Consider the following 27,842-nt stretch of genomic DNA (forward strand, 5'->3'; position numbering starts at 1 on the left):
GGAGATCATTCACAACAATCCCTCTCCCCCTTTTATTCTGGCCCACACTTTCTGTTTTTATTTTTTCCCTAAGATAAGTGGTTCTCAAACCTTAATGTACATAAGAATTATCTAGAGAGAATTTTGGGGTCACAGAAATTTTCTGTATATTCCAGTGGTACTTACTCAATTGTATTCATTTGTAAATATACACTAAAAAGGGAAAATTTTACATGTAAATTATACCTGAATAAAAGATTTAACAAAAAAAAATCACCTAGAGAACTTATTACTTCTGATTATGGGGGCCTGAAATAGGTCCAAGGAACCAACATCTTAATTAGCCTCCCTGTTACTTGTCCTCACAGGTGGTCCAATGGTCACATTTGGAAAGAACGCTGTAAACATAGAAAGGTCTACCCAGCAGGATCCAACCCCACCCCCACGAGAGAGCCCCACTAACAGCTAGTTCGGCATTTCTCCAGGAAAAGAGCAAAAGATGCTGGGTTGAGCCACCATGCAATCAATGCGCAGACCTGACCTGGATTCTGTTCTCAGCTCTGCCTCAACCTCCAAATTCTTTATGCCCCTGTGTAACATGCTTCCAATCTGAGATAACTAAAGAGGCAAACCCTAAAAGTATTAAGATTGATACAAGCCCTTAAAACCTTAGAAACACTATTGTAAACTTTATGTAGCAAAGAAAATATTTTAACTTTGATGCAACACCTTTTCCAGGTACTACTAATCTCCGTTCTCATGGCAAATTTGCCGAAGAATCCACTTTCAAGCTAACAATGTGACTTAATGGCTCCAACATCTTTCAAACAGCTTACAAGTTTATTACCAAATATGGTTGGCTGACCAGTTTACAATCTGCGCTGCTAAGGTTGGGCTCGTTGCATGACCCATTCTGTCAGTCAGCTATTCTGAGTCTGGGGGAACAGAAGGCATTGTCTCAGTAAATGCTCCCCTCTCCCCAGCCCTCTCCCACACCATTCTCTTCTCAGACAGTGGCTTAGTCATACCAAGACAGGTCTACATCTGTGAGAAGCATCCCTCTCAGAAGGCACTCCTCTTGGAGAAAAGGCCTTAAGAAACAAAGGGAGACTGAGATGGAGTGTGTTCCCAGTTTCTATACTCAGACCACAGCCTCCTCCTTCCTCCCACACAAGGCCACCTACTCTTCCCAGGTTGTGATGCCACAAACACAACAATCCATTTAGCCACAGCAATCCCAGAGGAGTTCTAAACCAGCAATGAAAAAGGGCATCTTTTGAGTCCAAACTTTCACTTGGAAAATTTCCTGCTCATGTATTCCCACTGAGATCAACTTACAGGTGAAGGTAAGGGAAGAGATTTTTATATCAAGTTTTCTGGGTAAACCATTAAGCTCTTTCTTGGGCACTATTTTATACAAAGAATGGGGTAAATTTCTCAATATGATATTTCCTGGCAGCTGAGTTTTCAAGCTTAGAAAAAGATGCACAGACCACAAATGAATCTTCTAAACTGTATTTAGAACTGACACAAACATTTGGAACTGACAAAATCTTCCTAGAGACAAGGCCCTGAGCAGAGTTTGTCCCCACCATGAAGTTTTACATCAACTGTACAGAACAAAATTAGCAACCAGTGATCTTTGGCACTAGAATGGGTAATTCCTTAGCTGTTCATACAATATCCAAACTGCACATCACATGACATTAAATTGCTGGTTAACAGTTGAACTTTACATTTAAAATATCTTAAAAAGTTGGAAGTCCTAGTAAGTTTTTCAGTATCAAGATGCTAACCATATGTAACACTGAGTGCCTGAGGTAGAGACTTCTGTAAAAGATTTGTTAAAGAAAACACAATTGTGAGTACAATAAAGAATAACATTTCCAATCTTGGAAGCATAGAGCCAAATATCTTTGCTGGTCAATAAGCCAACCCTGAAATGCAGAACTCTTCTTTGATTTTTTGTAGAGATTTTGCACAGGAGTAAGACTTTCTTTTGTTTGGACTCCTGTATTTTGGAACACATGGATTGTGTCTCAAAAAAGAATGATTATTTTTTTGAAAAAGTATGATTATTAATGTGGAATGTGCATGAACCAAACTCACTTAACATCATTATTAAAAGCAACAAAACATCACAACTGTTTTAGAGACAACAACAAATAAAATCTTTTAAACTCTCCATGATACTGGTGGCCAGAATTAGTGACAAGTATGCAATTCAACCTAATGATTCTAATATTTAATGGTGACTGTGAATTATTACATATTTATGATATATAGGTGAGTTGAAATTTTATTCCAAACTCTGCCCTGTATAGGTGCAGGGGCTTTATTTTCAAGTGGTAAGGTGTAAAATTACATGATTTTATAAAGATAAAATTAATCTAATATCTGAAACCTTCCAATCAAACTGACCAGCACTGTGTTATCTCTGACTTCAGGTACTTTTCTTCACAGTCGGGAAAGACCTTTCCTTTATAAAAAGGCATTTCTTTAAGTAGGTTCAAGTATAACATACTTGCCTTTTACCAAAAACTGGCTGGCCAAAAACTGATCATAAACTATAGGTGTTATTTTTAGAAGTGTACTGTCTCTTAAATGAGACAGAAAGCATAAAGCATGGACATTTATAAGCTTAATGGGTAAAGCATAGGTATGACTAATAGGAATAACATTTAAGTCCATTCTTGGTATAAACTGCTTAGAATAAGTTCAGTGTTTTAAACAATCACTGATTCCTGTGCACCGAAGGACATCTCACTATATAATCACATAGTTCTTGCAACTTTTTTTTTTTTTTGAAGTTCCAAGCTAAGAAAAATGACCAATAACAACAGTTGGTCTTTTAATACCTTTTACCAGAGGCTTTCCCCAACTACTTCATAACACTTCTGAAAGACCACTGGCTCCTGAAACTTGGAAAAGTAAAGTGAACTGCTTAATTTCATACCATGAAGAAATGACAGTTAATGATGACTTTTTTTCTCTTTAAAGACATAGGTATCCTTCTAAAAGACAGATATGTGGGAGTCATAACCTTAAGAGAACCATTTCAGATGTCAAAGTTCATTTTTATCAAAAGTAATTCTATAGACATCAGTCAAGGAAAATCCCCAGGAAACTGACTTCTAATGAAATAATACACTTGTGGTTTTAAATGAACAAATATAGAAACAGACAAAACTAAGCCATAAAGCAAAGAGGAAGCCACAAAATGAACATTAAAATTTCTTTAGGAGAAAATGCTATAGAATTTTTCCATCAAATTTGAACTAAGAAAAAAAGCCTGTCTGTTTTACAAACCTCTTCTAAATAACAGACTGTAACAAAGATGATCAAAGGACATACCACATCTGAATAAATCTAGTAGTATGTTAAGGAATATAAACATGTTGTTGATTATATCCTGATTGGAGTATGTGAAGGACTAAGCACGCAACTTCTATTTAGAGAAGCAAATGTCATGATAGAGCATGTCTTACACAGCAATTCAAAGGAATATGATTTTGAGAGGAAAAAGACATGCTGACAGGTGTTCTATACAAATACCCACAAGTTCCAGAACAGTAACTCAAACAATATTTTTATCGATTCAGTGTAGACTCAATCGATGGGTTAAGCTAGACACTGATAGGGCCATTTTCTCAATGTAGGTCCATAACATGTCATTAGGGAGAATGGCTTTGGCAAACTCATATGTTCAAAGGCTGAAAGAAATGTATTAAGAAAACAGCGAGAGTTGGGAAACCTATGTCACAATTAAAACTTTAGTGAGAGAGTAAAAATAGATTTTAACCCATGTAAAGTGACTTAGAATATCTTTCTATGTACTTTAGGAAGCTAAAGAATTATCCAGACACAGAAGATAACACTCTCATCAGAACAAGCCAAGATGAAACATCAGGGGCACTGTTTGTAGAAGCTAAGTGGATGCTTCTGGCGCCGGAGATCTGCCTGGTATTTCTGCTTGACTCCCTCCCTCTCCATCAGTCTCAAACCCCCAACCTTTCCCCTGGCAAAGCCACTCTGGTCTCCTTTAGGCTCTGAATAGATGGACATGAACGTGTATTCTTTTCTGTCCTCAATTAAGAAATATGCGTGAAGTTCTGCTGACACAAGAAGTAATTGGTAGTTCTTTATCTTAGCTAGGCTTAAGTATAAAATCTTGCCTGTTTTAGAATAATTATTTCAATTTTCTTATTAAACATTTGGCTTGAAAGAAACTGCATATCTATCAGTTAGCCAGGATACATACAAGTATATATCATTTTCTGAAATTTCCCTACAGTCTCACCCAAGTTTACCTTTTGCTTAAGATGTTTAGAGATCCTAAGGAGCTTCTCTAAGGCTAAAATTTACAGATTCAAAAAAGCAAAATACAGTAAATGCATAGCCAGAAGATAAGCTTAAATTGTCAACTGAATTTCTTTTTTTGAGGGAGAGGGGAAGAAATGCAATTGAGAACAAAGGAAAAAAAAGAACTGCACAAAAGATGTAGTTCTAGGATCCTCCTAAATAATGAAGAATTGACATTTACAAATTAAGACAAAGAAATAATACTCTTGGAATTTCGAAGTTGGAGGTGGCTTGCAATAATAACTTTCTGTTAGAAAAGTGTGAGATACTCAAAATGAAATGCTCTCTGGTGAAGCAAACGCCCCTTCCTTTAAATCTTTACCAAGCTCTTACTCAGAAGCTCATAATCTATAAGACAAATGATTTGAATATGATGGAAGGAGCAAAACTCTCCAACATAAAATAAGGTTGAAAATAAAATACTACTGAAAATTACGAGTGTTCCATGAACACCCATGCCTGTCACTGACAGATACGTCTATGGGGAATAAATACTGAAATTCTCTATAGGTCTATTTATAGATAGAATCCCAGGTCTGACTGGTCTTCCAGGCAGAAACCTACATTAGCAGAAGTATGTAAATTATAAAAGTTCCACCATAAATTATAAAAAATAGGGAATTTGGATTTAGGCCTTCTTCCAAATGCAATATAAGTATCTCTGATTAATCTTTGCCTGGAAGGAATTTCTGCATTTCTACTATTAACATATAAAGAAAATATCCATCACTGGTTTCTTAAAAAGCCAGAAAGAGGCAGGGTTTTGGCAAGAGATTTAAGGCAAATCAAATGGGTTCACAACTGAACATTTTATCAGGACTTATTTTCCAGGTGTGGCTTTGCTTTGTGATATAGGAATCTTAGTAACAGTTCTAGCCAGGGTCTCCACACTGCTACTGGATGGGGACACCTGTGTGCATCAGCCTTTTGTAACAACTGACATTATAAACACACCATCAATGCATATACTGGCAAGGCTTGATATATAAAGGAATCCTGCAGTGAGTCATTTATCTCCTTTGAAAATACAAATAGGTTTCCAAAGACTAAATACAATTCTGGGCACATGAATGAGATTCAACGATTTCTCAAGTCAAAGAGAGAACTCAACTTCCTTCTACTGTGGAATTCCTTTCCAAGACAAAACTGATTCCTTCTCCAGCTCCTTACATTATCTGAAAGCTTCCCTGTAACACAAGAGGCACTTTTATCAGGTGTGTAGCATCTATCAAAACTTTAAACCCAGGGTAGAATTTGCTGAACAAAGTAATAACACTAGCCTAATAAGCATTACCATAAGGATTTTTTTCCCTTTAATATAAAAGTATAACTACGTTGTCCAATGTACAAATACAAAAAAAGTATTCATTCTAAAAAAAATGTACCATAATACTGTACATACAAAAAACTGTTCAACAAGAATGATTTAAATATATCTGTTCTTTTCCAGATCTGGAAGACACAAATGTAAAGTTCTGCAACTGTATTATTGCTGGAACATGTGTCTAGGAACACTGTGTTTCCCCTTCTCTCCCCCTTGTCCCAGCCCCACCTTCAGAGTCCCCTGAGCTTGGATCATGAGCCAACAGCATCCCTGAAGATAACCAGAGCCAAATGTTTACTCAATGGAAGTCATTATTCAGAGAGCCGTTGCTTACCATAAACTATGAAAAGCGCAAGTTTTAAGCCCAGCCAAGATTAAATCCAGACGGAGGTCTTCCCATCCCCTGATTTGCTACTAGCACTGCTTTTGTTGGACCCAGCTTTGGACCCCACTTTGGCTTTTTTTTCCCGGGGACCATGGGGGTTGTTTTGGTGATTGTAGGCCTGGATCGCCAGATCCAGGCGTTCCTGAGCCATTCTGATCTCCCTCTGCAGAGTCTCCAGGTCAGCTGGGAGGTTCTCCTCGTGGCTGCCATATTGTTGTTCTTGGGCGATGTTGGCCTTGTTTTGCTTGTAGGCGATCTTAGCATTGGACAGTTCAGTGTACTGGATTTGATCTGGTTTGATGGCAACGTTATAGCCAGGGGGAGCAGATGGTGTATTCCAAGTGAAAGGATAATTATAAGCACCCGGATCTTCCAGATCCCTCCTTTTATTGTTTAGTGAGTCTCGAATTGTCCCAAATCCTAAATGAAGCATCTCCCAAATGTTAAGCAATAGACAAAGGCCTGTAACACCATACATTATCAGAAGAAAGATGGTCTTTTCAGTGGGTCTAGAAATAAAGCAGTCTATCTTATGAGGGCAAGGAAGTCTGCTGCACACATAAAATGGATGGACTTGGAAGCCATACAGAAAATACTGCCCTATCAGAAAACCCACCTCAAACACGGTCCTCGCCAGCAACTGCAGCACATAGATTTTCATGAGCCCGTCCTCCCGAATCCGCCGTCGGCCATCATGCTTAGGTTTAGATTGGTTCTGCTCTTTATTTTCTTTTTCACTTTCTAATTCCATTTCTGGATACATCATGGGATCCTCTTCATGGTCCTCTTCTGTTTCTTCCAAAGCCCGGTGCTGTTTCCAACGCATTGCATAGGGTTTGCTCCGAGCTGCCTTCTTGTCTGCTTCACCATGCTCCATTTTGGCAATCTTATGAATGGCATAGCCCAGGTACATCACTGAGGGGGTTGCCACCAGGATGATCTGGAACACCCAGAAGCGCACATGGGAGAGAGGTGCAAAGGCATCATAGCAGACGTTCTCGCAGCCTGGCTGCTCTGTGTTGCACACAAATTTGCTTTGTTCGTCGTAGTAGATAGACTCTCCTCCTACCGCCGTAAGAACAATCCGGAAGACGATCAAGACAGTGAGCCAGATCTTCCCCACAAATGTGGAATGGTTGTGGATCTCCTCTAGCAGGCGAGTGAGGAAGCTCCAACTCATGGTGACTAAATTGGTTTGCCCTGATAATAATGAAAAATACCAAAGCAAAATCAGCAAATATTAAAATCTTAACAACATAATTTTTATTGCTATCTCCAGGAACTACTTCTTGAGATACTAGAAACCTAACTTCAAGGATCATACTAGAATGATTGTTAGGGGGGAGGATATAGCTCAAGTGGTAGAGCATGTGCTTAGCATGCACAAGGTCCTGGGTTCAATCCCCAGTACCTCCTCTAAATAAATAGAATGATTGTTAGAATTAACAGCACCTCACTCTCTACACTACCCTCAGGTAGGACAATTCACCTCGGTCTATGAGCACTTGTTTAGACCTACGAGGTTCTAGGAAGTCTGGTTTGTTTTCATGTCTTCCCTAGTTTAAAAGGTAAAATTGTAACTATCATTTGAGATGTATTTCTCAGGCAAAGTATATTAGATTCTTTATATATAGTATTATTTCATATGACCTTCATAATTTTGTGAGATAAATATAGCACAGAGGCATAGCTATCGGTACAGTCACAATAAGACTACCACACTGAGAATATAATGGGGACACTTGGGCTGGACTCCATTGTGAAGAGGTACCTTATAAGGAAACATAAAATTTTGGGCCTCGTGACAAAGTATTAAAAAAGAATTAAGGAGATGGTACAGCTGCAAATAACTGGCAATGATCAAGAACTAAAACAAAAGACAGAAAGAAACTAGGAAAGACATTCCTTAGCTAGGCTGCATAGCATAGCAGATTCTAGCATTCTGTATTTATATTATTTTGTTTATGGTAGATGTTAAAAAAAATGTTTGCAGAATGAATTGTGAGAATATTAAAAATCCAATCAACAGACAAATCCACTTAAAACAGTATTCTGAAGGATAGTTTTATTCTGAGATTCTTAGCTCTATGTCTAGAATCCCGGTAAAAACTAAATGAGATAATGCATGTAAAATCCCTAATGCAACTCCTGACACAAAGCACACCTAGCTTTTCTACTTCTGTCTTCCCTCTCCTGGTTTACTTCTGCAGATTACAGGTGATTATCAGCATCACCAAAGAAGTTTAAATAAATTTTACCTGTTATCCAGAATTTCTGTTATCCAAAACTTTCTTAGAGAAATGATGTTTTGCTTACAACTTTTCCAGATTCCCTCTGGAAGGGAAAAAGAAAAGAGAGTGTCATAAGTTTCCTCCCACAGAAAACAACCAATCACTAGAATGCCATTTTCGGGGAGAATCGGTTTTCTACGTGCCATGGGAATCAAGCAGTATGAGATGGAAACAGGCTTGAGTTTGACTACCACTGTTCTCTCCTCCCAACATACGTGGTAGGAGAAACTACCTAACTGTGACTCGAAGATTCTGAAGTCATTGTAGTCTAAGAAAACATGACAGGAAGATGAGTCATTCATGAAAATCTGAAGCAGATGAACTCTGGCACCTATAGGAAAAAGCCAAAGCAGAAAATCTCAACAAATTTAAACCGGATTACAAAAAGCCTTGCAAAAATCCTCACCCTGTATGTTCTATTCCTGTTCTATTCCCTGGAGCAGCCAATACCTCTCATTGGGATTTGAGCAGCCAACTAAGAGCAAGCTGTTTCATTAAAACACCCAACAGCTGGCTCCCAGTCACTGGGACACCCATAACCACAGGAGGTGATTTGCAGACTCAGCTGCTCACAGAAAGAAAACACCTGCATCTGTATTGTGATTTTAAAAAAATATATAGGACAAATTATTGCTCATTATCAAGTCCTGCCAACTCTGGAATAGCTATGGCCAAGAATTATCTTCATTTACTATCATTTAATGTAATAAATAAGTTTAAAACAATCCCTGAGTGTTATGTATCCAGAGGAGCTTAAAAGAAAAATCTGGGGGATTAAGATGCATGAAAATAACCCAGAACAATTTCCAAAAGGTCAATGAAGAAGAAAAAAAAGTGGAGGCATCTACATAACATGCAAGTTTCAAGATTTGCATACAGAATCCAACCACACAAAGATCTCTCCATAGGACTTCAACTCCCATTTCCAGCCCTGATGTCCAACTGGGAGCTCACCACTTCTCTCACTGAACACATAAGGTATAAAATCACAGCACAAGAAGTTAGTAACAACAACAACAACAAAAAAGTTAATAACATGCAATCTTTAAATGGTTATGTAAGCCAGGCTTCCAACACAGAACTCCATGATTCACATGCATAAGTCCAGACTCAGATTTTCCCCAAACGCCACATCTAAAGCATTTCTCCTGAAGCCTGAAGTTCTATACGTTCCAATAAGCCAAAATCATGAAACTGCAATTGTTAGTTAGAAAATTCATCCTCTCTACCTCCAACCACACCAAAGACAAATGGATATCTCAATTATTACTATGAAAGAATTTCTCAACAGTTCAGCATCTTATACAATAATCTAACTTTCTGAGAGGGGAGGAAGAATTGGTGATAAGCCCTTTAAAGCTTATGTTCAATTATAAAGCAGCCATTTAAACCCATCCAGAAGTACACACTGCATAATGGTTAAGCTGTAGGCCTAGACAATGCTGAACACTTAGAGCCTTGGTTTTCCATGGGCATTCAAAAATGCCACAGCACCCTATACCCACATTTTGAGTATATAAATGACGTGTATAGTAATGTAACTTTATCATCTCATAAAATGGGTGATGGGCAATTTTCTTTCTAAAATAACCATGGGCTTCCTAAACCGAATGGCAGCCTCACCACTGTTTTGATCTACTGAGCTGTCAGTAGGTTTTTCTTTGATACTCTTCTCTTTCCAAATCCCCCTCCTCTCCTTGTAAGCATTAAGAGAACGGCTTAAATAATCAGAGTACACTACTCCAATAGGGGAAGGGTATGTGAAGAAGGGAAGAGGGAGGGTGACAGAGGGGAAAAAAAAAAACTGAATGAGTAGAATGGTGGGTTCTGGAATTGACATTTCTAAGCAGAAATGTGTCACTGCCAAGTGTAGTCTCACTGTGTTCTTGCTCCACTAAAATTCCCTTTGTCTGGAACCATTTTTTCGCTCTGCTACCAGGAGCCTAAGACGCAGGACATATTCTTCTCAGACTTCCCTGTTTCAGCAAACAGACTTGGTTATAAAGTTGGGAGTGAGAGCTTGTGATTAACCTGTGAATGGCTCTCATGAAAGAAAAAAATTTCCATATTCCACCTACGAATGGAAAATGGACATAGGAGTATGTGATGAGTGGTGGTTAAGAGATGGGATGCCAAACACCTAAATGTTTTTTGCTAACTAGGAAAGCCCCAACTGGTTTATAGGTATTTTGACACTTAATACCTATAGAACAGTTCTAGGAAGTAGACACAAGAAATGTGAATCTGATGATTCTTGCTGTGTATTGTCATCTGATTTTCTTTAAAAAGTCCTAGAATTTACAATGCCTGACAATGAATGAGTACAATTTTATCTCAACCTCATCAGCGCTGTCTGTTATGCTACTTTACTAGATGCAAAATGGTATTTCAAAATTATGTCAATTAGCATGTTTTTAATACAGCAGGATTATTCCCCTATGCTCCTCCCCTTTGTGGATCATTTCTATCCCTTTTGCCCATTTATCTGCAGAATGTATTCTTAATACAGTACAGACATTAACCATTTGACATTTAATATAAACACCTCACTTTGTTTTCCTTCAAATTTTATATAGTCATATCAGTCAATTTCTTGAGTAAATTAAAAGGTGGAAAAGTTATTCTTTCTAGGATGGCTTTTTAAATTAAAAATACTACAAAATTCATGGTAGCCCATAATTCAAAAAGATTCCCTCTCAAACCACGCATCCCCCTAACACATACTGAAGAAAATCATGTTTGCTTATATAACATTTACTGGACAGAAAATCAAATGTGCTATTTTTAGTCTAGTTTCCAAATAATTAAACTTACAAATCTACCTTGCCTTATACTAGAAAATAGAATTTTTTAAATTACTTGGTATCAACATGGTAATAAATTATGTAATTCCCTCCCAAATTCTTTTATATTTGAAGAATTTTCTATCAGCTATATCCTAAAAGGATCAAGGCAAAGTTTACTACATTTTTCTATAAAATAAAACTCACAGGATCTTTGAAGATTAAATTTAAAGTTATTATTTGGATCATCTCTGGAGGTAGATTTTATCACTAGGTTCATTTTAAAGATGAAGAAATGAGGTCCAGGAAGTTTATAAAATCTGACTAAGATCAACCAGTTATTAAGAGGTGAAGCTACAATCTGAAGTCAGCTAGTCTTGCTCCAGTGTCTGGGCTTTTAACCACTAGTATGTAAAGAATTACATTACAGATGGAGCTATGTTCAGGTCCCATGTGAACACAGAAGAGGGCACCTTATCCCAATCTGTGGGATCAGAATTAAACTAAATAATAAAATAAACTCACAAAGATCAAAGGAAGAAATTTCAGAGTTTAAGATCTTATACGTAGAATGAATTGAAAGTTAACCCCCCCCCAAACAAGAAATCCCCAAAAGAACTCCAAGGTTTCTTGGCAGTTAGAAGGGAAGAATAAAACTAGAAAAACGTATCTTCAACAAAAATTATTTCATTAAGAAGGATTACTTCTTTGGGCATTGAGAATAGAGATTAGAGAAGTTGGTAAATTCAGTCCAGGGGATAACAAGTCGAGATGATAATACTTGTTAAAGGGCAGACACACAGATAGTATACATAGAAGTGCTCAGAGCTGTGCCTGCCTTCAAGGCAAGCACCATTATTACCATCACTAACCAGTGTTGCTGCAACCTTTTGTCTTGTCACCTAACTGTACTGAGAGCCCCTAGATGTTAGATACATCTTTCATCTGTCTCCCTAGCATTTAGCCCAATGACTGGTCATTTTACGTGCTAAATAAACGTTTGACAAACAAATGAATAAATGCATTCCTATGGGACCTGCTTCATATTTGTTATTATTGAGAGAGAGAGAGAGATGATTATATATATATAGTCCTAGATTCCCATCACATCAGGCTGTCCAAAAAAGGAATAAGCAGCCTCACGAGACAGTGAACCCTGGTATAAATGGGGGAGGGAGGGTAAAGGGACATAAAGGGAGGTAAGGTGTCTGTACTTCACTGGAATCCATAAAACGTGACACCAGTGATGGCAATATGTTATGTACATAGAACGTAATACCTAAAACAACCACTAAAAAAGCTATACAAAGAGATATGCTCAAAAACACTGCAGGCAAATCAAAATGGAATTCTAAAAAATGTTCAAGGAAACCTACAAGGAAACAGAAAAAAAGAAAACAAACAAGCAGAGAGAACAAACAGAAAGCAAACAAACAAAAATACCATAAGCACCCTATTTATCATGGCTAAAATTAACAAGAATGACCAAACCTAGAGTTGGTGAGGATGTGGAGAAACTGGTACTCTCATACAATACTAGTAAGAATGTAAAATAGTATAATCACTTTGGAAAATAGTTTGGCAGTTTCTTAGAAGTTAAATATATACCAATTATATGATCCAACTATATGATCCAGCCATGCTTCTCCTAGGCATTTACTCAAGAAGTAAAAGCCAGACGTCTAATAAAATGACTTGCACATAAATGGTCATAACAATGTTATTTGTAATTTATTTATTTGTTTATTTTTCTTCTGGTTTTGAAACTTCATAGAGAAGAAAGTACTTCTGTATCTAATTTTCAAAAGTCATTTGATTTGTACATGTTTCATGCCCTGGTAATGTTGTGACAGGGTCTCACATAGCCAAAACCTGTAAAGAACACAAATATCCACCATCAGGTTGATGAATAAATAAACTGTGTTATACTCATACAATCGAATAATACTATGCAATAAACTATTGATATGTTATAACATGATCTCAATTAGGCCAAATGAAAGAAGTCAGGAAAAAAAAAAAAGAGTACACACTGTATGATTCCATTTTTACTAAATTCTAGAACATGCTAACTAATCTATAATGACAGAAAGCAGATCAGTGGTTGCCTATGGATGAGTTGGGGGTGAGGTACAGGAAAGGATGAAAAGGAACTACAAAAAGGATATGAAGAAAGTTTTGGATAAGATAGATATGTTCATTTTCTTGACTGCAGTGATGGTTGTACAGATGAAAACATGTCAAAACTCACCAAACTGTATACTTTAAAAATGTATAATTTATTGTTATGTCAATTATAGCTCAATAAAGTTGTTTAATAAATAAGATGAAAAAGACTTTTTCAGAAGTCCTTCAGACAAAAGGAAAATGACATCAAGTGAAAATTTTAATCTACACAAAGGAATGAAGAATACATAAACATAAAAGACATCTGATATCTTAATTTTTTAAAAGAGAGTTGGCTGTTTAAAGCAAATTCAGCAACAATTTATTATGAGATTTACAGCATGTTTTTTATACATACTTCTTTTACAGAAAAAACAGTAAGGCTGAGGGAGAGGAAATGGAAATATACTGTTATAAGGTTATATTTATTATACAAGAAAAAGTGGCTTAATGTTACTCAAACACAGACTGCTTAAAGTCTTTTATACTCTCTTAACTCTAATAACCAATAAGTCATGAATTATTACTTCATAATACTCAAGTACAACATGTGCATCTGAATCTGGGTATCTGAATTTAAAGAATTGAAAACTACCTAAATGACTAATAATTGATGAGTGGTTAACAAACTATGGTAACATCCACCCAGTGGAAACATACACATACTAAGAAGTCTTTACCACTAATCCACCAAAACTACCTTTGCCACTGATAACTTCAACACTGCCAAAATCAATGGTCAATTCTCATTTATTTATTTATTTATTTGGGGAGTTAGGTTTCTTTGTTTGTTTATTTAATGGAAGTACTGGGGATTGAACCCAGGATCTAATGAGTGCTAGGCATGCACTCGACCACTGAACTATACACACCCTCCACCTCAATTCTCTTATTCAACCTTTTAGGCCATGTTTGATACAACCAATCACCTCTTCCCTCCTTGAAATACTTCTTTTTTTTACTTGGCCTCCTTGATACCATACTCTCCTGGTTTCATTTTTCAATTTCTGTCTCACTTCCCTTTTCCCAAATTTCTAAACACATATTCTTATTTTAATCCTATCTTATTATTATTATAATAAGTCTATCCTTTTCAGTGCTCTTTACTGGTTCCTCCACCCGAATTCAAGCTGTAAATGATGTCCCATTTACTCCATCTCCCTTGAACTTCAGACTTGAAATTCTACTGCTACTCTGTATCTTCTCTTGGGTATCTTAATAGTCACCTGAAATTTAACATACTCTAAACTAATCCTCCCATCCTCCAAAGAGCTATTCTTACTCTATTTTCAGTTTTCCCAAACTCAGTAAATGGCTTCACCATTCATGCAGTTTTTTAGGCCAAAACCTTCGAGGCAACCTCACTCCTTCTTCTTATTCCATAGCCGAAATATCAACAAATCCCGTCAGTTCTATTTTTAAAATATATCCACAGTCCAACCACTTCTTCCCACCTCCACTGCTATCGCTCTGATCCAAGTCACCTTCATCTCTAGCCAAGGTCACTGTAAAAGCAAACATTCTCACTGGTCCCCTAGCTTATGCTCTTACCCCTCTCAAACCTCTTTCCCAAAAGTAACCAGGATAAAGCTTTCGGAAATTAAGATAGCTAATGTCCCTCTTCTGTTCAAAACTGTCTCAGGATCAAACCCAAAATCTTTACCTCAGTCTATAGCACCTCTTATCGTATCTCATCTCCCACTCTCTTGCTCATTGTGATTTAGGAATTACTACATTCTCACTGTTCCTCTGATCATACCAATTATACCATACTTTTACCTCAAAATTTCTGCACTTGCTATTTTCACTGCTTTGAACATTTTTCTCCATTGATATTGGCTGGACACTGTTACTTCATTCAAGTCTTTGCTCAAAAGTCAACTCCTTAGTGACTTTCCTTAGACCACTTTTCTCTAAAATAACATCTGTCATTCTCTAGCCCCTTTTATTTAATTTTCTTTATAGCACTTAACCCTCACATAACATATATAATTATTCTACAATTTTAATATTTATAGAATATAAGCTCCCTAAGGGCAGAATTTTGTTCTTTAATCCCTAGCATCTAAAACCCCATGGCCTGGCAAATGGTGGTAGGTTATCAATAAATATCTGCTCAAAAATAAATTTAAACAGAAGGTGGGGTGGGAAGGGATAGACTGGGACTTCAAAATTTGTAGATACTGACAGGTATATGTAGAATAGATAAACAAGATTATACTGTATAGCATAAGGAAATATATACAAGATCTTATGGTAGCTCACAGCGAAAAAAAATGTGACGAATATATGTATGTTCATGTATAACTGAAAAATTGTGCTCTACACTGGAATTTGACACATTGTAAAATGACTACAACTCAATTTAAAAAATGTTAAAAATAAATAAATAAAAATACATTTAAACATTTAGGAAAATGTTCCTGATGTATTAACTGAAAAACGTAGGATACAAAACAGAATTATCCTAATTTTGTGAAAATAAAATTTATTCATTAAAAAACCCTAGAAGAAAAACAAAAACTTAAAAAAAAAAAGACCATGAAAGAGTTTACACCAGTATCACTCTACTTTCTCTCTTCTTCAGTCTGCTTCCTACATCTTCACTAGAATTCTCTCTCTAAAATGATCTGTGTTACTCCTTTGCTGAAAAGCCACAATGGAGGTGGCTCCTCAAACCAGCGGCGCAAAGATGTCTAAAAGTATCAAGATAAAATACAGTTGATACCCATTATAACACTAGATATGGGAAGGGAAAAAAACAGATGAATTTGAGTACAAAAAATAAAATGTCTCCATGGTTTTATAAAAAGGAATCACCTAAGCAATAGTGAGAAACAATGAACTGGGGGAAAAGGTAACTATTTTATGAGCAAAGAACTAATCTTTCTAATAGAAAGAGTTTTTTAAAAATCTATTGAAAAAACACAACCTACAATCCAATAGAAAATAGACAAGGAACACAAACAGACATTCCACAGAGAGATAAACACAAATTTCCCTAAAAAAAAAAAAAAGCACAACATGGATGAACCTTGTAAACATAATGCTAAGTGAAAGAAGTCAGACACACAAAAGCTACCCATTGTATGATTCCATGTGTATGAAATGTCCAGAATAGGCAATCAACAGACAGATTAGTGGTTTTCTGGGGTTATGGGAATAGGATGTGACTATTATGGGTATAGGGTATCTTCTGGGGATAATGGAAATGTTTGGAATTAGCAGTGGAAGTTACAGAACCTTGTGAATATACTAAAACCACTGAATCATACAGTTTAAAAGGATGAATTGTAAGGTCTGTAAATGATATCTCAATAAAAAACTACTCTGAGATAGAATTCTCCTATCACATGGGAAAAATCCAAAAGTTGAGAGGCTATGGAAAAACAGACAATCCCATATATTTCTAATGGGAGTGGTACAACTTCTGATGGCAATTTGGCAATATCTAACAAAATTACAAATGCATCTATCCTTTGACCCAGTAATCTCACTTTAGGGAATGATCAAACTATAAAGCTGTTTCTATATAACTCTAACCATTCAAGGGAATGGCTAAATGTCCTATGGTCTATCTGCACAACAGAGTAACCATGAGGTTATAAAAAATAATGAGGAATGCTCTCCTTGTATAGAAAGATATTCAAGACATTTAATTAGTGAAAATAGCAAGGTACGCAAGTGTAGTATATGCCTTTTATATAAGGAGGAAAAATAACAGTCTGTTTTTGCTTATATTTCTATAAAGAAATGCAAAGATATGTTTAAAAAAACTAATAAAAGTGGGGGAGGACACTAAGGAGGATGGGACAGGATCAAGATTTTGATTATACATCTTTTTATATTGTCTTATTTTTTGAACCATATGAATATATTCCAAAGAAAACACCTCTATAAGCATTCCATACCCTACAGAATAAAGTCTAAGATTCAAACAAAATCCTTTTGCAAACCGTTTAAAAGTTAAAAAAAACTTAAATACTTATTTTTCAGAAATTAAATGCTTTATATAAAAAGTTCATCTTAATTTGTTTTACTTTAAATTTCAAAATATCATCTTTTACATTTTACATCAATTTACCCTATCCATTTTCCCATATGCATTTGTTGTTGCCCTCCATTAAACCCACTTCCCATGGATAACCTCATGATTTTACACCTTCACTTCATTTTATGCTTCTCTTCAGATGTCACCTGCTGTGGTGGACTTCCCTGACCATTTACCTACAATAATATCCTCTATCACCCTCTGCAGCCTTACCTAGCCTTTTTCCTTCAGAGCACTCAACACCACCTAAAACACTTTACATTTATTAATTTGTTCATTATCTGTCATCCCAATAAAATGGACTTTGTTCTTGTATCCTTGGCATTTAGATTACCTGAGTGGTTTAATAAATTTAAATCTCTGCTCATTGATCTTCCTCTACTTTAAATGGTCTTTCTACAGTTCCCTACTTGGAAAATTTTTTATCCTTTAGGATCTAGCTCAAAAGTCACTCCAAGTTTTCTCGACCTCCTCACTTAATCTCCTCTTCAGAAAGCCCATAATAATTTTTCACTCCACCTATATTAGGTCTTACTCTATTAAATCAAGTTTAGTGGTATTGGTTTCTTTGGCTGGAATATGAGTTCCTTCAGGGGAAAATCCATGTTTTTTTAAAATTCTGAGTCCCCAGACACAAAAAAACCTCAATGAAAGTGTGCTGTATTAAACAAAAGATCTGAATGAATTTGTAGGAAGTAGAAAATATAAAATATGTTCACTAATACAATCATATTTTAGGACAGAATACAATGAATGATATAAAAGTACAAAATGTGCAAAATATTCAGATGGGAAAGAGACTAATTCCTATAAATTAAAAAGTATAAGCTGTCAATTATCCCTCAATAAAGTCAGAAAAAAAAAGTATAAGCTTACTGCAGAAGACAAGTGGGTCTCTGAAGAATGGGTATGGTTTCACCAGGCAGAGCTGGGGTGGGAAGTAGAGGCAAGGCAGGTGGAGAAAATGGTGTAAGTGAAAAGTTGCACAAGAAGGCTCTTAGACTGGAACATGATGGAGGATGTTTGGGAAGTAGTTGTAGAGAAGGCTGAACAGGGAAGTCAAAGACCAGTTTGCAGAGGGCCTTAGCACACCATGGAACCTGAAATTAAAGCACGTAAGTAATGATGAGTAAACGCTCCTCAAATGTGGTCCACAGACCACCTTCATCAGAATTATCCAGAGTGCATGCTGAAAATGCCAATTCCTAGGTCCTACTTAACCAACTCCCACCCAGGCCTACTGGATCAGAATTTAACAAAACTTCAATGGTTAGAAATTTAAGTTGTTTACAATGATTTATTATAATACTTAGTAATTTTGTACACATCCCCAATTACAGATTTAGGATAAATTTCTAAAAGAATTGCTGGGTTAACAGGTATGAATCGTGAAAAAACTGTATGTGTGTTAATAAGAAAAGGTCAACTTCTTTATGCATTATCTCTCCAAAAATTCTAAAGGTTTTAATATGTATTACCAAATTACTCCTCCAAAAAGCTGGTACCTATTTATATTTCCACTACCAAAAGTATGATAATACTGGTTTCCTCACTCCCTCATCAATGATTTTAATATATTTTTCAAGAAACAAGGCTTGGGCTAATCTGTGTTTAAACTTAAGAAGTTTTAGACTGCCATTAATCATTAGGGAAATATAAACAACAAGACAAATAATGCACAATGAGTTATCTCACACCCTTAAGAATGGCTACTATTAATAAAAAAGAAGAAAGAAAGGAAAAAAAAAACAAGTGCTGAAAGTTACGGAGAAATTGGAATCCTTGTGTATTGCCGCTGGGAATGTAAAATGGTGCAGCTGCTGGAGAAAATAATTTCCTCAAAATATTAAAATATAGAATTACCACATAATCCAACAATTCTACTTCCAGATATACACCTAAAGAAATGAAAGCAGGGCTGCAAACAGATATTTGTACATCCATGTTCACAGCAGCATTATTCACCCACAATAATCAAATAGGGGAAGCAACCCAAGTGTCCACTGACAGATAAATAAACAAATTTGTATATACTCAGTGTGTTCAGCCTTAAAAGGAAGGAAATTCTGAAGCATGCTACAATGTGGATGAACTCTGAACATTATGCTAAGTGAAAAGTCAGTCACGAAAGAACAAATAATGGTTGCATAACAATGCAAATGTACTTAATGCCACAGACATATGCACTTACAAAATGGTTAAAATGTTAAAATTCATTTATGCAATTAATATTTACTTACCATTAAGAAGCTTGCAATTTAGCAGTTTAGTAGTTAGGAAATTTACAAACACTTAAAAAAAACCTAGTTGTACTCAAGAGGTATTTAATACAGGTATTTAATACAGTACAGTTATATATACTGTGCAACAGAAGACTAAAGGAAGATAACTGGAATCATCTGTTAAAATTTAAATATATTTTATAACATAGTGACTCTACAGGGAAATGCTTTACTTTCCAGTTTATCTGATTCATTTTTTCCATTACAATTTCTTTACAATAATGTTGGCCACAAAAACAGTCAGTCCAAAAATACCATTTCATATCTATCTTTGGAAAAGTCTCTCATAGATTCATGTTAAAAAAAACTCCCAAGGATTTCAGACCAATAGCTAAAAAAGTGTATAACTTGTCTCATGTCAATTCTTTAATGCTCACTAAACAATAATACTCAGGAAATTAAAATATTTAAAGTAGTGCTATTCTAAATGTTTTGCAAATGCAACAATCAAGTTCAAATGGGTTGGAGCCAAGTTTTAATCTCCTAATTAAAAAAAAAATTTAAAAGCTCCCAAACCCTATAATAGGTAGACTACATTTTAAAATCTTAATTGCTTTTTAAATGAAAATCCAGGATGAACTAAAACTAATGTTCTAGAAAAGTGCTTCTAACCTTGAATTTTGCGAAACTGAGATACAGCAAGCACTGAAATAGGAGCCAAGAGATTCTAACAGGCACTTCAGGAATAAATACCTCTCCTTTTTCACTTGTGAAATAAGTGGAGAATATCAGATTAGATTATTTCTAAGGACCCTTCTATTAACAGTTGTTGAAAATCAACTCAGGCAGAGTACTAGTCATAAAACAACCAACAAATTACATGGAATTCAGAACTCTAGGGACAGGAAAGAAGCAAAGTAACAATAGTGAAATTGAACAATAATGTCAAATTTTCAAAAAGGCATTTCCCAGTCATCCCAGGAAGTTTGTGGTTGGACTAAACTAAAAAATTTCAACAATGACTCACCACCATTCTAAAGTATTAACTATCTGGGCATCCCAGATTATGAGCTGAGCAATCCACTAAGAATTGTGCTAGTGACTCACACTCCTGAATGAGACTGCTTTATGTGCAGAGAGACAAGGAATCAATTAAGGGGTTCACAATGAAGTTTTGTTTAACTGGAACGTTTTAAGTGGAAGTTAATTCTGCATGAGTGATAATAGATGTTTAATAACTAGCTAGTGACAATTTCTAAGCCAAAGCATTATGGCAGCTTTAATCTATGTATTACAAACAGTAATCTATGTATTACAAACATGAAAACAACTTGTTTTTTTCCAAAAGAGCTCTTGGCTATGGACAATATTTAAGAAGCACAAAATAAAATCTGTTGTAAATCAAATTATAAAATAAAGGAGAGAAAGTGATTTGAAGTCTTGGCTCTATCAACTAACAAGGAAACAAAATACACCATTGTGGGTTGAAGTGTCAATTTGTGCTGGCAAAAAGCCATTTTGTTTGAATGCAAGAACCTTTAGGAACCAGCTGGAGAAGTATGGGGAACCTGGGATAATGCATTCATTCACAATGCATCATAAGTGGTACTGTCTTCATGTGAAAAAGGACAGTATTGGCACACTTGTCCAAAACACTTAAAGCTCAAGTCAAACCAACTGAACAATCAATCAGTCTAGCAAAATGAACATTTCTAAGACAAAATAAAAATAAACATACAAGATTCCTATTATGACTAGAGACAATACAAAATTTGCAAAGAACATTATCATACACTGTTGGTGAGGATTGTCTGGTATAACCTTTCTAGAAGGCATTATGGTAATATTTACCAGAATCTTTAAAATGTTTATGTTCTTTGATCAGTAATACCATATCTAGTAATTTATCCTAAATAAATGCCTAATAATAGAAGAATTTTACATAATTTGTGATATAACCTCTATGATGAAATATCTTGTTTCGTAACATACATCACAAAATGTAAAATGTCTACAATTACACAGAGACAAAAAATAGATGAGCATTTGACTAGGCCTGAGAAGGACAGGAAGGAAAAGGGAGTGACTGGTAATAGGCATGGGCTTTCTTTTGGGGGAGAATGAAAAATGTCCTAAAGTTAAACTGTGGTGATGGCTACACAACCCTGTGAATTCACTAAAAAACATTAAATTGTACATTTAAAATAGGTGAACTGTATGGTGTGTGAATTTTACATCAATAAAGCTGTTTAAGACATTTTCTAAATATCTAGACACCAATCAGTGATACAAGTTAACTGAAACAGGAAAATGGACAACACAGGCACCAAATAAATGGGAGCTACTGCTTACTAGCTACAGCTCTTGGAGTTATCAGACTATCATATCTTTCAAAATAAGTCTTCAACCTGGATTTTTATGTCAAGTCTAATTTTTTTGGTAATTTTTTTCTTACTAAACGATAAAATATTTATAGAAAGGTACACAAATATAAGTACCCAACTCAATGAATTTTCACATACCCATGTAGCCAGCACTGAAATCAAGAACAATGCAATACCACCCAGAGCCACAATGATGTCCTTTCCTACCCAAGGGAAACCATCATCTAACAGCAGAGATTAGTTTAGCCCAAGGCCAGCTTTGGCACTATTGAGATCTTGGATAATTCTTTGTTCTGGGAGACTGTCTTGTGCACTGCAGGATGTTTTACAGCATCCCTGGCCTCTTCCAGTTGTGATAACCAAAGATATCTCCAGACATTGCCAAAAGCCCCCTGGGAATCAATATCATACCATATTAAGACTCGCTGGTTTAAACTGTCCTTGAACTTTATATAAATGGAATCACAGAATGGTCTCTCTTGGATCAGATCATAAAGAATACACTTTTTGTGTCTGAAATCTTTCGCTCAGTATCTTTCAAGAGTCACCAATCTTGTATTTAGCTCTAGTCTATTCATTCTCTTTGCTTTATTATATTGCCATTCTGTGACTGTATCACAATTTATCCATTTTACTGCTGATGACATTTGAGCAGTTTCTAGTCTGGAGTTATTATGAATAATGCTACTATGAACATACCAATTGTGTCTTCTGGTGAATATATGTACATTTCTGTTGAATACCTAGACCCAGAATTGCTAGTTGTACGGTACACATGTCAGTTGTAGTACATTAGGACTTTTCCAAAGGGGGCTGTATCAATTTTACACTTCTGTCTCCTTTTTTTTTTGCCATGTTGGCAACTAATAGAAAAATACATTTAAATAATACTGAGCCATACATTTTATTGGCTGAATAAAGCCTGACAATTTGTGATCTGTTTTAAAAGAATACTTCATTATATGGGAAAATGCTCATATGTAGTAAAGAGACAAAAAACAAACAAAAAATCCTAATAACATAATATGCCTAAGTGGAAATAACACCAACAGTAACAATGTCCTATGGACGATTTCTATTCTATTTGCTTTTCAGTATAATAAACATGTAATAATTAGGTTGGCAAAGCTTTTCTAAGCAAAAAGAAAGCCTCAGGAGAAATTTCAAAAGTAGGTCGGGGTACAAATTTCATAATATTTGCATACATGCATAATTTTACATTCATAAAGATCTAATTAAGTAATCAATATATCACAGAAAAGCTAACTATCTCATAGAAACTCTGGTAGTTACTACACTCCCCTGATGTAAGACGGTCCAAGACAGAACTAATATAAAATTCCACCCAAGAGTAAAATACAGGATGGTGAGACTAGAGAGTAATTCTTAATTTGTAAGTATATATAAAAAGATAGTAGTACTCTGACATGATATCTTATACAGCAGTTAGTATCATAACGCTGCTCTTCTCATTCCTTTAGAGACTCACTAGAAAATGGTCCAGAAGCAACACAGAAAATAAACATACTCAATATTCACTTGAAATGCATAGTTGCTGGCATTGCTACCTGCTCGTTATTGAGTGTCTGATACTGAGTGTCTGATACTTATCTTTATTTGAGAAAATGATTATTAAAACAGCCACCCAAACTTTCCAGTCTCCATTATGAGTTCTATTAAATGTTTACCTGACATGTGAAAATGTTACAAAATTCATACTTCCTGTCCTAATCATTCTACTTCATATCAAGGATTCTTCTGTTGGGGTAAGAATATACCCAGGAGATTCTGTACAAACCCAAAAGATATATCTCCTGAGAGAAGATACTAAATGTTAATATACTGCTCAAAATGGAGTTTTTTAAACCAAAATAACCTGTTACTTTAAGGCTTTGAAGATTAGCTAATCTTAATCTGGAATCTAAAAGCACCATTCTGAGCACTGATATCTCCATTTTCCTATCTAAAGAAACTACGCTGATATGTATTTAATTTCAAACCGAAAGGCAAAAAAAAAAAAGTTTTCTGAGGCAAAATAAAAAGCAGTAGAACATAAAGCTTCTAACTACTAAGAGCATTCTACTTGGAGTTCAAAATGCTACGGTTGCTTTAAATTTGTCATTGAACTAGTAATCATAATTAACTGGTACCCAAAATAAATCTAGTCAAGCTATGTGCATATAATTTCCCTCCCAGGATATATCTCAAATCATAAACATTTTCCCATCCTCTTTTCTCTTCAGAGTTCAAGTATGATAGGAGACAATGGCTTCAGATACACAATTCAATAAGAACTGAGACACTCCTCCAGTCCCTAATAATTTTTCCAAACTCAAAAAAAAAAAAGGCTTTTTTTCCAAGTGAATCCAAGAAGTGCATATCTGCTTGAACTAGTCAAACTATAGTGAATATAAAGCTTTCATTCTGAATGATATGAACATCTACTACTGAACTGGAATGTGAGGTCAAAGCAAGCTATTTGAGTTAAACAGGAAAAAAAAATTTCCCTTTCAGAAAGTACTATATGGCCTCTCTCTCTCACTAAATCATTTTCTATACAAATCTAGATAGGCTAGTCAATCAAGTCTTTTAAAAACAGATCCCAATAATTAACATTTCTGATATTATAAGCTAAAAAATCACTATCTTAGGGGAAAAAATTAAGCACCTTTATCATCGAAATCTTCCACAAACACACTCGCAGTTTCATAGGTTCACACACTATTAGTGGTAAAAGAAATATTAAGAGATTGGCTAGGCTAGCAGTCTCCAACTTTTAGAGTCTGAGGACCTTTATGTAATTGCAAAAGATTTCCTGGAGTCCTATATAATACTGGTTATACATTTATTATCTGTCTTTGAAGAAAACACATAAACTGATAAAGTTTAAAATATATCTGTAATTTATCATAACATAACCCACATATACATTTGAGAAGGTCATACTTATTTGTAAGACATTACTTTTACAGTTCACAGATAATACTTGCATGAATTCTAGGGTCATCTTCCAACCATTCTGCAGTGGCCCATTGTTTGTTATCATAGTATGAGATTAATACTCTTATTTTACTGAAGAGAATACTAAAGATCATGATGGCTTGCTTAAGATCACACAAGTAATTAGTTGTAAAGACTAGAATGTAACTCAAGAATTAACGATCTTTTTGCTATATTATGTGGATTTAGTGTTTAATTTTAAGACCCTACAGAAAGTCACTGACAAAGTTGATAGTGATTTAATATAAAAGATTCCACTTAAAATAGCAACAAACAGATGAAATTATTTAGGAATAAGACTCACAAGAAATGAACAACAGGACTTAAATGAAGAACTGCTACCAAGGAAAATACTACCAAGGAATACTAAATTAATTTAAATTTAATGCAATCCTGATTTCTAAAAGTGCCAATAGGATTTCTTTGGAACCAGACAAATGAATTCTAAATTTAATGTGAAAAAATAAACAGTAAGAATGACAAGGAAATTTTTGAAGGAGGCATACAAGCTTCTCTAGATATATAAGTTACAAAAATTTTAAAGAGGGAGTTGGCAAAATGATTAACAGATCAACGTAATCGAATAGAATAGAAAGTCCAGAAGATCTAAATACATCTAGGTGACATTTCAAACCAATGGAAAAAAGATGGAATATTCAATAAATGATACTGAACTACCATGGTTAGCTATCTGAAAAAATTTCCTAAAACGACACAAAACCTAGAGGTCAAATGAAATTAATGACAAACTCAATTATATAAAATATGATTTCTGAAAGCAAAAAAATACTGTAAACCATTTAAAAGATACACTAAATGCCTAACATTATTTGCTAACTAATTAATTAAGGTTAATTTCTCTAACACAAAGAATTCCAACAGATCATTAATTAAAAAAACACTCAATAGAAGAGTGCAATGGATATGAAGACAATTCTCAAAAATAGAAATGGCTTTTAATATACAACATGAAAAGATATTCAATATCACTTATAATTAAAGATTTACAAATTAAAACTATATCAATATACTACTTTTCATTTATCCAATTGGAAAAAATTTAAAAATTGCTAACAGATCACTGACAAGGAAGGGTATATGGAAAGAGGCTTTCTTTGTGTTTTACTGGAAGCAGTGGGGTAAACTCGTAAGTTTATATTAAGACACAGCATGGAAATATTCATCAAGATTGAAAATTCACATACCTTTTGACCCAGCAATTCCAATTCTCAACATTTACTAACAAAATGTTTAGACAAAATAATGTACAAGAATATTTACAGCAGCACTGTTGATAACAGGCTGGAAACAATTTAAAAGCCTATCAGTTAGAGCATGTGTAAACAAATTACAGCACATCTAGTGGTCAAAAAAAAAATCAGCTCTATCTATAGTGATATGAAACAAAGATGTATTAGTGAAAAATGCAGGCTATAGAACAATACATAGAGTATGCTACCATTTATGTATGTGTTTGGGGGAATACTGAATGTATCTCTAGAAGAACTCAAAAGCAAACAGTAATTGCTTCAGCAGAAAATAAAGGAAGTGACTAAGTGAGAAGAGAAAAAAGGGAGACTTACTTTTCACTGTATATCCTTTCATACTTTTCAATTTTGTACTATGTAATTCATTACCTATTTTTAAAAAATGTTTAAATCAATGAAGTGAAATACTCAAGTACAAAACTGTCAATGTCAGCCTTAATGTATAACTGGATAATATGTCCAAGTTTCTTGGGACATTAATTATACTGACTCTTGGCCCAGTAAATGGAAAGAAATTAAAATTTTAACTAGGTACAGTATGTCAAAGAAAAAAACCTAATCTTCAATTTCTTTATTCCATCAAATAGTCTGCCTAAGCCTAGCTGTGATTATCTTCCTGGGAGGCAAAAGTCCCCACCATATATACTACACTATAGGTGATCATTGTATTTTTGGTCTATTAAAAAAATTGACCAGGCCATAGCTATTAGTAAGTTTACATCATTATTAACTAAGGACCTAGCACTGTACTGGCATATAAGACCAAAAATGCAAAAAACATACAATAAGGCTTTGAGTTAGACAAAAGCTTTGTCAGAAGTTACATCATTACAATCAGAAACTACAAATAAAAAAGAAATTAGTAAATGTTCAAATGATTGTTGAATACATAAATGAACCATGAGCTAGTGCTAGGATACTAGGCTCCAAGACAGACATTACTTCTGATTTTATGGAATAGAAAGTATAGTCTAATGGTGAAACAGGTATTACTAAGTAATTAAATTAATTAAAATTGTGATCTGTCCTACAAAAGAGAACTACAGGGTGCTACAGGAGTATATTATAGGGTTCCCTAATCTAATCTAGGAGAATCAGAGAAGGTTTTTCTACAGAAGTGATATTTAAGCATGTTCTGAAGAATGAAGAGCTGCCCTCCAGGCAGAGGGATAAGCAACAACATGTATAAAGGCCACTGCGGGAGCTTTGAACCTTCAGGGAATGGGGAGCGGGGGGATCAGTAGGACTAGATCATACGTAACAAGAAAGTAAGTCAAAAGAAATGATGCTGGAGAAGTACGCAAGGACAGATCATACCCTGGTTTTTTGTTGTTTTTGCTCGCTTGTTTCTTTTTCTTTTTCATACCTTGTTAAATAAAGACTGAAAGCTTTAAAGGAGAAACAAGTTTTCAGATAAGTGACTTGATCAAATTTGTTTTATAAAGACAATTCTAGCCACTGTGAGAAGAGTACATGAGTGTATACTACTTAGGGGGTATACACATACGTAAAAGTATGAAGAAATGCAAGGGAATAATAAATTCAAGTTGGTGATTGCCTTTGGTAAAGAGGCCTATAAAGGAGGTTGGGGTCAGGGTGGGGGATACAATCAGGTAGGGAAACACAG

The 27,842-nt window shown here is 35.1% G+C and overlaps 1 protein-coding gene across 4 annotated transcripts in view; it reads right to left on the reverse strand.

Annotated features, from left to right (window-relative positions):
* Nucleotides 1–1,478: 1,478 nt before the first annotated feature.
* The window catches only part of GJC1 (gap junction protein gamma 1), a 30,907-nt gene continuing 4,543 nt past the window's right edge, over nucleotides 1,479–27,842 (reverse strand). For 2 of the 4 annotated variants that reach the window (XM_031468604.2, XM_031468606.2), the window contains exons 2-3: nucleotides 8,309–8,384; nucleotides 1,479–7,250 (exon numbers count right to left, since the gene is read on the reverse strand). In XM_031468604.2, the coding sequence (XP_031324464.1) occupies nucleotides 6,040–7,230 (1,191 nt within the window). In that variant the 5' untranslated portion in view covers nucleotides 7,231–7,250; nucleotides 8,309–8,384 and the 3' untranslated portion in view covers nucleotides 1,479–6,039. Of the gene's footprint in view, nucleotides 7,251–8,308; nucleotides 8,385–18,217; nucleotides 18,678–27,842 lie in introns of those variants that run through there. The other 2 variants (XM_031468605.2, XM_064495787.1) reach the window with 2 other exon arrangements.

This window comes from Camelus dromedarius, chromosome 16 (assembly GCF_036321535.1).
Source record: "Camelus dromedarius isolate mCamDro1 chromosome 16, mCamDro1.pat, whole genome shotgun sequence".
Lineage (NCBI taxonomy): Eukaryota > Metazoa > Chordata > Mammalia > Artiodactyla > Camelidae > Camelus > Camelus dromedarius.